At 41.0% G+C, this 12,181-nt stretch overlaps 1 protein-coding gene across 1 annotated transcript; it reads left to right on the top strand.

The window, feature by feature from the left end:
* The first annotated feature begins 1,837 nt into the window (after positions 1-1,837).
* Positions 1,838-11,700, top strand: rgs4 (regulator of G protein signaling 4). Its single transcript, XM_080722556.1, has 5 exons — positions 1,838-2,030; positions 2,475-2,576; positions 4,852-4,916; positions 9,371-9,534; positions 10,077-11,700. The coding sequence occupies exons 1-5, from the start codon at positions 1,987-1,989 to the stop codon at positions 10,311-10,313; spliced, it is 612 nt and encodes a 203-aa protein (XP_080578682.1). The 5' UTR covers positions 1,838-1,986; the 3' UTR covers positions 10,314-11,700.
* The last annotated feature ends 481 nt before the right edge of the window (positions 11,701-12,181 follow it).

The raw sequence follows: 12,181 nt of genomic DNA, 5'->3' as shown, positions 1-12,181 counted from the left end.
ACATCACTTGTGACATCATCGATGACATTACTGGATGGGACGGACGGACGGACGGACGGACGGACGGGACGGACGGACAGACAGACAGACTATAAGTATGGACAGACAAAGACAGTAAATGTTCTTTATTGAGTTCAGGTGTGGGAATGGGATCTTTGGCTAACATAGTAGTATTAGATATCTGTTGAGACAGCTCTATGAGGTGCTTAGTCCGTTTTCTCATGGGCCGCATTTGAGATAACCTGGCCCCTTAGATACGCTTTAAGTAACTCCCAAATAGTAGTATAAGACATTCCCAGCATACTGTTGAGCTCTAAGAACAGGTCAATTTGGTCTGAAACGTTTGGAATGAGTTTCTTTGTTAGGAGTGTATCTAGCTGCCATGATCGTTGATGCAGTGGACAATTGGGAAAATACATTGAACAGGGCAGTGGTCAGATACCACTATACCATGATATTGACTTTTACTGACAAAGGGGATGGATGCCCCTGTAGTCAATCAAGTAGAAGTATAGCCTTGAGAATGAGAGGCTAGCCAATATCCCGGCTTTGATGCTGGGTGCCCGTGATGTCAGCACAAGCCCGCCACGCTGGGTCACATGTTCTGGTCATGCAATTCACTAGCCATGTTCTGGGAAGGAATTTTTGAAGCGATTTACTATATGTGGTGGAACGTGTGGTGGATCGTTGTCCAGGGATCGCTGTTTTGGGGGTGTCTCCAATAGGGGGACCGTTCACGGCCCTTCAGACAAACGCTGTTGCATTTACAACAACGCTGCTGGCTCGTAGGCTAGTACTTAATGGAAGTCGAAGAAACCACCCTCGTTCAAATAATGGGTCAAGCTGGTACTCTCCATGATTCCCCTAGAGAGACACTACCGTTGTGCCTCTAAAGACTATATCTCTGAAAGGTGGAATCATTTAAGAGTTCTTATAAATATAACCTTGACATCTCTGAAGATATTTACTTGTTCTATTTACTTTAATACTTTTTTTGTTCTTTTTTTTCCCGTTTCCCAATTTGTCTTTTTCTCTTTGTTTTGTTTTGACATGAACTTGGGGAGTTGAGGGAAATGATATGTCGAATACCAAATGATGTACAGTACATGTAAGCTTATTGTTTGTTATGAAAAATGAAAATTAAGTGTTAAAAAAGAGACAGCCAGATGGGTAGAACAGGTAGCCTACTCTGACAACGGGTACAAGGGGAAGGGGTGTTGCACAACCAGGTGTGGGGCATGCATTCCCAATCAGACCGATAAGCCCATAAAGGCATATATTGAGATCCGGTTGCCCAGACCACCGATCCGACCAATATATCCATACAGTACGTCATGGTACGGGCACCAGCCTATAGACCAAATTAACTAAACATTGCTTGCAAAATTGGGCATATCTGGAATTCAACACATTTTGTCAGCTCATTTATGAAAACTATTACTCACTGCCTTAATATTATAAGTGTCAGGTTATGTACTTGGATTGAAAAATATAGCCACCTTTGGAAAGACTTTGTCAGATTGTCTGACTCATAGTGCAGTGTTTTAACAAAGATGATGAGCCATATCTTTTCTCTGCTTGAGTGGAAATATTATTTGCCTTTGGTTTTGTTTTTCGCACACACAGTACTCTCCTGCCAGCAGTAAATTTCCCCCAACAGAAGAGATGAAAACAACACCCGCTCTCTGCTCTGCCTCTCTCACTTGTTCTCTCCCCACCTCTCTCTCTCTCTCTCTCTCTCTCTCTCTCTCTCTCTCTCTCTCTCTGTATTTTTGTCTTTCTCACAAAGGCTCACACTTGACTCTGAGGGCTCTGCCTCTGATGCTATAAAACTTGGGGGCGGAGAGTCTACACATCTCACTGGCTATAGGAAGATTTCTAGAACAAGCCTGTATAGTCCATTTTGGCCACCACACATATTATTGTTCCTGTAAACCGTGTCAATAATATTCTTACTGTCCATTTGATCCTTGGTCTCCGTCCACCATGTGTAAAGGATTAGCAGCCCTCCCTGCAACATGCTTGAAAAGGTAAGACTTGTTTTGGTTGTGCAACAGGTCATTCAAGATAGCCGAGCCTTCGATCTCATAGGATAGTTTGCATAATCAGTGATGCTATACGTTTACAGATTATAGAATGCAGATTGATTCCATGAGTGTGGTCACTCTCCATTTGGAACAAAATGTTTGACAGTTACACATAATGGTTTAACACTTCATGGTGACAAGAGAATAATAATAATGTCACTTCTAAAAAGGATTCAACACAATATTTATTCTCTAATGGCTCATTGATTAGATTATGCTTGTACACGTTTAAAGCCTCTATTTGGTTGTCAAGAACATTACAGTATTGCTTTTACACCCGTCCTCTCCTCTTTTAACTTTTTTTGAGTGCTCGGATCTCCTCTTTTTTTTCAAAATTACATAACAGTTCACATGCATAACTGGATTTATTTGCTGATCTCACTACAGTGCCAAAGACATCAAGCACAAGATAGGCTTCTTACTGCAGAAGCCTGAAGCACATGGAGATGATCAGAAGTCAATGAAAACAAAGGCTGCCACTGAAAAGAGGTTAGCAGAAATAAACACCTGCTATTTCATTCATCTTTTATGGGCTGTTACGTTTTCATTTCCAACTATGCTTTCTATGGTCAATATTGCAGCACACATACACAATATAATATGATACTGTATGTCTTCGGTGTTTAATTTAACTCTGAGAGAGTTTACATTCAGAGTTACAAATGGATTTAATTATGAATCTCTGGTTTTGCAGTGGAACATTCTGTTAATGAATTGACTGCATAGAAACGGTGTGAAAATAGATACAGAACTACAACTTATACAACTACAACTTACAACTACTGCAGATGTAATATCACAATATTGGAGAAAAAACCCCTCAAAAGACATACACACACAAATTCTAATGTTCCCCATTAACAACCCTTTTGGGCAAAGATCCACACTTGAATAAATGAGGCAATAACAGGCAGGTGAGACCAGATTCGATCAATACAATATGCCCTTTGTTTTAACTGGATTAGCGCGTCGATTAAGTGTCCAATGCCATCACGTTTATTTTTAGCATTAGGTTATTTCATAATGGAAAGGTTATAATGGCAGTCCTCACAATCTGTACCCAGGAGAGAGCTCTTCAGTCCAACCTGATGTATTTTCACCTATTTTCTATTTGGCAGTTTTTTCTAATGCAGGGGTCTTCAACGTTTTCAGGCCAAGGAGTCAGGGACCCCTTAGCTGAGAGGGAGATAAAGCAGGGACTCCACTCTACATGTTCAAGATAGATTGATAGACTTGTTTGACAGCACTGTTGTCAGTCTATGTTGGATTTGTAATGTGTTTTATCAGACTTTTAACCACTTAAAGGAGTAGTTCACCCCAAAAATGACTTTTTTTTCCTATTGATTACTCACGCCATGGAGACTTGAGTTTAATAATATTTGGTTGTATTTGTCATCTTCTTAAGACAAAAAAATTATTATAGTAGATTAACCCCTGTTCAATCTGGCAAGCCATCGTCAAAGAAAGGGGAACGCCCACTCGGTCTGTGCCCCGTAGCCATCATGACTCGAGAGAATGACCCCCATTGATTCCGGATGGGGACCCAAATGCATTTGGGTCCCCCATTTGGGTACTTGGTCTGCTCTTTTTTTTTTTACCTCTACACCAAACCTATTTGCTGAAAATAGCCGATCTACAAGCTCTCAGCGCCTCGCGCTGCGAAGCGTTGAGAGCTTGTAGATCTGCTATTTTTGGCTAAAGTTCTCCTTGGAATAGGGATGCGAGGGTTCAAGTTGTTAATCTAATGTAAAAGAATTATCCAATCACACAAAGATTCAGCGGCCCCCCTGTAGTAACTCTTGAGGACCCCCTATGGGTCCCGGACGGTCGGCCGGACCCCCTGTTGAAGACCCTTGCTCTAATGTATTATTCATTGATGCACTGGGTATTGGTGTGGTCATGTGCATTGTATACTAATCACTTAGTGGCGATGTCTTGTTGTTCAATGATTGCGGGCACTATTTAATGACGTCTGTCACTGTCACTGTCATTGTTAGTGGACCCTGATGATGGCCATGGGCCAAAACGTGTTGGTAGTTTTTTTCTTTTTTTTTCTTGCTATGAAATAAAATATTTACTACTCTGAACTAAGTTCTCTACCTCAACATTGCACTTTTTTGCACGGATTGGAACTCGTTTTTTTTGTCCTCTAAGAGAACTTTTATTGTTCTCTCTGAGCTGATTCCCTTTACAACGGATTGGAACTTGTTTTTTTTTGTCCTCTAAGAGAACTTTTATTGTTCTCTCTGAGCAGATTAACTGCAGCATCTGACATTATAGCCTTTCTACAAAGAACCCATTGTTATTACAGATAATCATCAATAATCACTTTATCCCATAATTACAAGTTCAAACAGCAACATTCTTCATCCTCTTGTTTATAGCATGCCATTTGCCAACATCATACATACTGTATACCAACGATCATGCATAGCCTATATTATTACTGTTATCATATTGAGTCATTTTTATGAGTCAGATCACGTAAAAGGTTTAGTTAATCATTATTATTATGGTGTCTAGACTGACATGCCCTGCAGTATGTACAGTTGTAGCTGACACATTACTACAGATCATTTTATGTTTATGTTTTAATGTTTTAAATTGATGTGCAGGTACAGTACAGTATGTCAGGCAGGTACTGTATATACCGTGGATAGACAGTCCCAAACACTTGTGCAATTGCATACAGTAACAGTAAGACTCCCTAATCAAAAGCCCAGTGCCTTTTCATAATCTGTTGCATTACGTGTTCTTGGTATAGAGTACCTCCAGCAGCTGAGGTGGAGAAATGGAAGAAGTCCTTCAACCACCTGCTGAACAGTGAAAGTAAGTGTCCTCAAGTGACCCCACTTGTTCAAATAGAGTCCAACTGGTATTGTATTTTATGAGCTCAACGTACAGATTTTCACAATTGTTAACACACACAAATCTAAAATTCATCAAAATTTGCACAACCTTCACTTCATGTACCTATTGCTCGACCCGATTTGGCACTACTTCACACTCCCTTATCTGCATTAGACTCTCCTTCTTTACACTCTGATGTCAATTACACATCACCTTGTTGTCTAAACACTACACTGTTCAGTTGTTGCACACACGTCTCATGTACAATCTCTGAGCATCAACCTACAACCTACACATTCAGGTCTGATGTCAATTACACAAGCACCTTGTTGTCCAAACACTACACATGCTATGTAGCATTTGCTCATTGCGGAAGATCAACATAGCTTTCCCTACTGGCTGCCATCTAGTGGATACAGTATGTACATAGGCTTTATTGAACCATATTATGTAACACAGAGACCGTACGGAACTATACATATTGACTTAATTACCGCGCGTTCTTTCTCACCCCCAAACGTACACAAAATCAAATGTACGTAACTATAAACGGCCCTTTACCGGGTGCCCAGCAGAGTTCATATCAAAGACGAGGTATGTTGCAATTATGTGGCCAACAACACACTATCCCGTCATTGTCTCCACCCGGCCGAAAGGCACGGGGAGACTATGTTTTGCACCCTGTCCGTCCGGCCACGTGTCTGTCCGTCCGTGTGCACGCACACTCCCTGGGTGCCTGGGAGCCATGCGCCTGTTATAGCGCAACCAGGAGGCAAATTTGTGCAAAACATATTTTTGGACAGTACTCCTACAGATTTTGTCCAAAAATCACGGAAATTGGTACACAGATTCAGATTTTTCATATTCCTTCTTGATTGCCTAAGATTGGCTTCCAAAGTTTGCAGGATTGGTCAGTTTTGAACAAAATGCCTCAAATCATGAACGCAGGGTTACATTTCCGTGTTTTGCAGACAAATTCCCACAAGGTTGAGGAACAAATGCCATCCTTTTCACATTGGCATGTTATAGCCCCACCAGCAGGTAAACCTTTACAACACACATTTTTGGAACAAATTTGATGCCTCAAATTGTGAATGCAGCGTCAAATACAGTGCAAAGGCAGAAGAAGACATGGCACCCTTTTTACATTGGACTATTATAGCGCCACCAGGAGGCCACAATAACATACCTGACCTGGCAGAGACCTGTGCTTGGAAAAGCACTGCATTTAGTTTACAGTGGAGAACCTTTAACTTCTCTACAGCCACTGGCTGGTGTAGTTTTGTGTAGTTTTGTGGCTTGGTTCTTGGGATGTTAACTCATTTCTAGCCGATGAGTATACTCGTGAAAAATACTCAAGTATTTAGAGTGCCGATCCCGAGTATACTCGCGTAAAATACTGTATATAGAGTAACACTGGCGTTCTTACCCTAAAGCCCGGCGGAAGGTCTGGGCACGATTGGCCTCGCCGATTCATCATCATCACGGATCCACGTGCACAAAATAGTAATCCCATAACATGGAGGCCGACGGGGAATCTCATCTTTAATGTCCATTTTCTCCAAACAACACTTTTAAAGCCAAGGATGGCATTAGATTCTCGCTACAAAAACATAATAACAAAGGCATCGATCGGCCATTTTAGAAACGGCATGGGATGACGACCGCTCCCGTTGAATGACGGCATGACGTCAACCCGGAAGTGTTTACGCAATGGACTTCTGGCCTTCAAAATAAGACAATGGAGCGTATAGGAGCCTGCGAGAGGCACGCTAGACATTTAACCCGTTCATGTCTGGAGCACTAAATGGGTTTAATCTAAAACAAATAAACGTATTTAAATGATGAGATTTACATAAGTTTCATTTCAGATTTCAATTGAAACAATTAACCGAACAATGAGCTGCCTTTCTTTAAATAGAATGAAGCTATTTATATTTATCGCTACAGAGATGTCTATTATGTCTATAAGGAAAATACATGCACCGAACTTCACTCACCCTATCAGTCACTTCCGTCACATCTACGTTCCGCAAAATGGAGTTGATTAAGGAAATTCCTTAAAATGTGCATCCCTACTTGGTATCTTTGATTGATTGATTGAAGACTTTATTAGAAGTTTGCATAGGAAAAGGTACAGTTTCATGACGGTACAGTTCACTGGTACAAGGTCTACTAAAAGGAGATCCATGAAAAGACTAAGCTTATTTCCACTGGAAACCATTGAAGTATCTCATATAACATTGAATGACAGACAAATAGAACACAGTACTATGCAGTAGATATGTAAAGAAAAACAAAAAAGAAAACAGTAAGTCTAAACAAACAGTACAAAGAAGGGGCAGGGGAGGGTAGGGTTGGGCTAGGTTCATTTTTTTACCAGTTGCGAACGGCTGCTGCCTGTAAGTGGTTTTTCAGGGCAATTTTAAAGGATGCTAGTGATCCACACTCCTTTATGGCCTTCGGTAAGGCTTTCCACATTTTGGTGGTATAGCAGAAAAATGATCTCGGGTAATGGATCTTCTCATGCACTAGGATCTTTATTCACGACACTAATGGGGAGACTTGGCGGGAACACTCAAAAACATGCTAATTCGACACGCACACATACGCACGCACTTGCGCACAGAATCCTAGACACTCATGTGTTCTCACACACAGATGCATCCTACGTGTCTGGAGACACTGCTTCGGTGGCCCCTAAAGGCTGTGTTTGGCCCCTAAAGGCTGTTGTTTGTAAGTGTACAGTATGTGTTTGTTTGTGTGTGCATAAAAGAGTCTGTGTGCATGTAAGTTTATGTGTGTGGGGGTGTATGTCTGTCCCCTGAGCATTGGGCTGTTGACACAAAGTGGGAGCAATGGCCTCATGAGAACCAGCTGGGCCTTGACCTCCTGCATTCCAAAGCCTCCGCCACTGACCCCCAACACTGTGATGTCTTCCCGCTCTCTTCCCAAACCGATCTATCTATCTGCTGTATAACTTCCCCTCGTCCATCCCTGTCTTCCTTTGCTTATTTTATGTTCAGTGTTAGCCAACATGTACGTAGCAGTGGTATATCAACGTCATTACCAGGCAGCTACGCCACAGCGGTGTAATAAACATTTCCGGAGAATACTGAATATGATCTTCTCCAACTTCATTCTCATTAGGGTCGTTTCATACCGTTATAAGGAGCCTAACTAATTTCGGTTCGGGAGTGCTCCCCGACCCGAAATTATTTAGGTTCGGGGGGAGTTCATCCATACTTTCTTAAGGGCTATAGTGCCGAAGTCGCTTAAATATTGGAGGTCCGTGGCATGAACGTTTGTGGCCGATGAATGAGCATTGCAGGGCGGATACATATTTACATGTACATATATTACACGCTGAATGACTGGAGGTCCAGTGAGTAGCAGCTCCAGTAGGCAGCACAGCAGCACCAGCGGGGTCTCTTCTCTCTCTCTCTCTCACTCACACTCACAAACGCTCGATCGAGCTCTGTCAAAAACATTTAATTTACAAGCTCACATTATAGACGTGCCGCCTCCCTTGCTGCATGCATCACACAGTCACAACTCGTCGTGGAAAACCAACACGGAACACTAGCAATTAGCAAAGTTGTGTTTAAGCACTTCTTTTGTCTTTAAAACGGTCGGCGACGCGTTAGCGATACACGCAGCAAAAATGTGTGTGTGTGTGTGTGTGTAATGTGTGTGTGTGTGTGTGTGTGTGTGTGTGTGTGTGTGTGTGTGTGTGTGTGTGTCTCGCGCGCGCGCCTCCCAGCGAGAACCTGAAATGTATCCACTCTGCGACGTTCAATACACGGCCAGACAAGCATTGGAAGTCGGCATGCCTCCCTTCCAAACGACCGCTGTTTCATTGGCTTCACAGCCGAGCATATGAACTTTGAGCCGGGATGAATGAATGAGAAGACACCGCTGAGTACAGAAATTAAGTCGGGAGGTCACAACATTTCTCCAGCACCGTGGAGCCGAATTTAGTCGGTTGACGCCCCCCCGAACCGGGGGATGCGAACCATATTTGGGTTTGCCTAGTGCCGAACCGAAATTAGTTAGGCTCTTTATAACGGTATGGATCGACCCTTAGTCTATTTCTCCCCAGAATAGGCCGGGGGTGTTGGGGTACAAGTGGTTAACAAACATTCATCAGTTAATAGATGAGATTAAACACATGAAAGGTAATATAGCTAATGAAAGCTGATATACAGAATACAAAAATCCATGTTATATTCCACAATCAAAGATGTAAAATCTGAGAAACAGGCCTTATTGTAGGATAACCAAAAATAGAATTAGGGGTGGACTAGCTGTGCTCCATCTTGTCAAGTTTTCCTCCTGTGGTCCTCTCTGGGCCTCTGGATAAAGAAATCATCCATCAAATATATCTTAAACATTTTGTTAACATGAAGTGTCGTCATTTTTCTCTGTACCAGGCGGCTGTGTGGTCTTCACCAAATTCCTGAGGTCAGAATTTAGTGAGGAAAACATGGAGTTCTGGAAGGTTTGCCAGGAATACAAGAAGAGCCCGTCTGACAAGATGTGTGAAAGAGCCAAGGAGATCTATCAGCAGTATGTTGCAGTAGAGTCACCAAATGAGGTAATCCCAATTTTCCGTTTCTGCCCAGGGGAGAAGATACATAACTGCTAACTTACAGTACTGATTGCATAAGAATAATGGTTTGGTTCAGAGCCAGTGTTACACTGTATTTCCAAGGTACGGCTGTAAATGTCGTAGTAATATAATCAATCTTTCAGCACATCATTTTCTTGTTGTGCAGGCTTTTTGGATTCGATATGAATGGTGTGCTAAGGACACATTAGATAACACTCACATTTTGATGATCTAACACTTGGCTGCCTGAAGGAATACTAAAAATAGTCTTCCAGCTTTTCCCCAGAAGTGGAATAGCCAAAAGATATCTACAAATAGTTTGCAGATTAAATCTCAGTCAGATAATAACCACATTCCACACAGAATTATATAATTTATAAAATAAAAGGTTATTCATTTTGTTACATTTATACTTTTTGGGATTTGGCTATGGTGCATAATGTTCTGGATTTATACTAAAACACATTTGGCATGAAGATTTGCTTATATACATTTTGTGCATCACCTAAACATTTATCCCCATGAAGGTAAATCTAGACGCTGCAACGAGAGAGGAGACGAGGCAGAATCTTGAGAGTGCTGGCCCGTCTTGTTTTGACGAGGCTCAGAGGAAGATCTACACCTTGATGGAGAAAGACTCATACAGGCGCTTCCTCAACTCCAAACTGATCCAGGACCTGTCTCACACATCTGCCACTCATGAGAGGAAGGGGAAGAAAATAAAAGTTGTAGAACACAGGGAGGCATTGACCAATGGTGCTTAGAAAGAAAGGCCAGGCTATATAACATGCAACAGATGGAAAATGTGTACGTTAGTGAGATCAGATGGTAGCTATTCGGTTTATTTGCTCTATGACCAATGTGTTATAAAGAAAGTTGAACTAGAGCTTGCTTTACGGACGACAATCCATATCAATGTGATACAAAATGGGAGCTTATCGCTGTCTCGTATTGTGATTTAACATTGAGGTTATTTTAATTGCCTTCTCTAATGCCTCAAAAGTGCATTTTTGAGCAGTGTCATCATTGTAATCAACAAGTGAATGGTGTTATTTCAACTGGAATACATGTCTGTGCTTTATCAGTCAAGCAGCATTTACACATCCAAAGGGTATCTTTTGCCATTATATTTCCATAAATTATCTCTGATTGTCAGTCGTTAAGGGCTTCTACATGTCCAATGAATAAACCATTCTAGTGGACACACACAGTATATGTGTATCGTACGGTAGCTGTAGTGGTGTGCCTGGCGGCTCTGTCATTTGTTGTGCAGATCATGTGTTCTTAATGAGTGTGAGGACGCAAGTTTAAATTGACTCCTGTCTCTTGTGTGTTTCCTCTCCATGCTCTCCTATCTGAAATAAATGAAAAGAATTATCATAAAAAACTAAAAACAAATACATAAATAATAATAACACTAGAATATCGTATGCTGCAGAAATCCACCTTTCGTAACTGGGTATCAGAGTCAGAACTGGTTAATATTGACAGCCATCACACAAGGGAAAACAAGCCCAATTTAACTCTACTATGTTACACACGCACGCGTGAGCGCGTGCACACACACAACATGTGCACTTGCTCAAATATACAGATATTGTATTACGAGAATGTTTTTACGTCTGTTACGATGTCTCAATGTGTCAATGTTAACTGCCATTGTCAAATCATGTCAGTTGAACACCATGTTATGCTGCAGCATCGTTCTGAACCATTACAGAGTAGACTTTCCACATCATTACATTTCATGATGGTACCCACGTGCCCTGATGTAACACAGCACTTAAATACTGTGAAATAATCAACACATTCTGTACTGTACCTACAATGTATTTGCTTCTGTATCATTCTATTGAGAATGCTGAGGAAAATATTATATGCAGTAACCATTACCTCATATACATGTATTTGAATGTTAAACAAGTTGTAATGCCGATATCTCTATTTTATATCTATACCTTTCATCAAACTGTTTGGATTTAGTCGTGTCAGTAATGTATGCAGGGTACGTGAATAGGATTATAATAAACGCCAAATACTTTTAGCAGAAGAATAGTAAACATTTACATTGTGAATATGTTAAATTGTGTCTGACATGTACAGTAGCCTATATGTGACTTATTTATGAATAAAAAATGTGTCAGAAAGTGATTGGAGCCTTTTCTATCATGCACATTCCCATAATTCTTGATATAACCGGTTTGGAATCACGTTGCATTGGATGAATACTAATGGAACGATTTGGGCAAAGTAATACATTTCCTCATTGTTAAAACCTAATTCTTCCATTCACCATAAACGTTCTCAGAATTATATTTCACTATAAGTGGAATGAGCTACAATGCACTTTAAAACTCAAATCCATGATCTCCCTGTGACAATTTAAAATCTTGCTTTCTAATCTTGTTGTAAATTGTCATTGTTTTAATTAAGGTGTCTGTGGTATTGCTTTCTTACTGTTCGATGCTTGTTTTTATGTGAACGGTGAGAGAGCAATGTAACAAAACGTGTTTTATCTAGCTGTTCTTCTTTTGTTATTATTGTTGTTTGTCATTAGGTCAAGTGTAATCTCGGGATCATTGAAAACGAGGGCTCTGCCCTCAATGTATTTCCGAGAAAATAAATAAAGGTT

This window comes from Nannobrachium achirus (assembly GCF_963921795.1).
Source record: "Nannobrachium achirus genome assembly, chromosome: 1".
Taxonomy (NCBI): Eukaryota; Metazoa; Chordata; class Actinopteri; order Myctophiformes; family Myctophidae; genus Nannobrachium; species Nannobrachium achirus.
This window is presented reverse-complemented; position numbering and strand designations above follow the sequence as displayed.

What these genes read in the sequence shown, in the direction of transcription:
- rgs4 (XM_080722556.1), top strand. Translation starts at nt 1,987, where the DNA reads ATGTGTAAAGGATTAGCAGCCCTCCCTGCAACATGCTTGAAAAG. An exon ending in CCTGCAACATGCTTGAAAAG is followed by an intron (nt 2,031 to 2,474) that starts GTAAGACTTGTT and finishes ATCTCACTACAG; the next exon opens with TGCCAAAGACATCAAGCACA. An exon ending in CAGTAGAGTCACCAAATGAG is followed by an intron (nt 9,535 to 10,076) that starts GTAATCCCAATT and finishes ATCCCCATGAAG; the next exon opens with GTAAATCTAGACGCTGCAAC.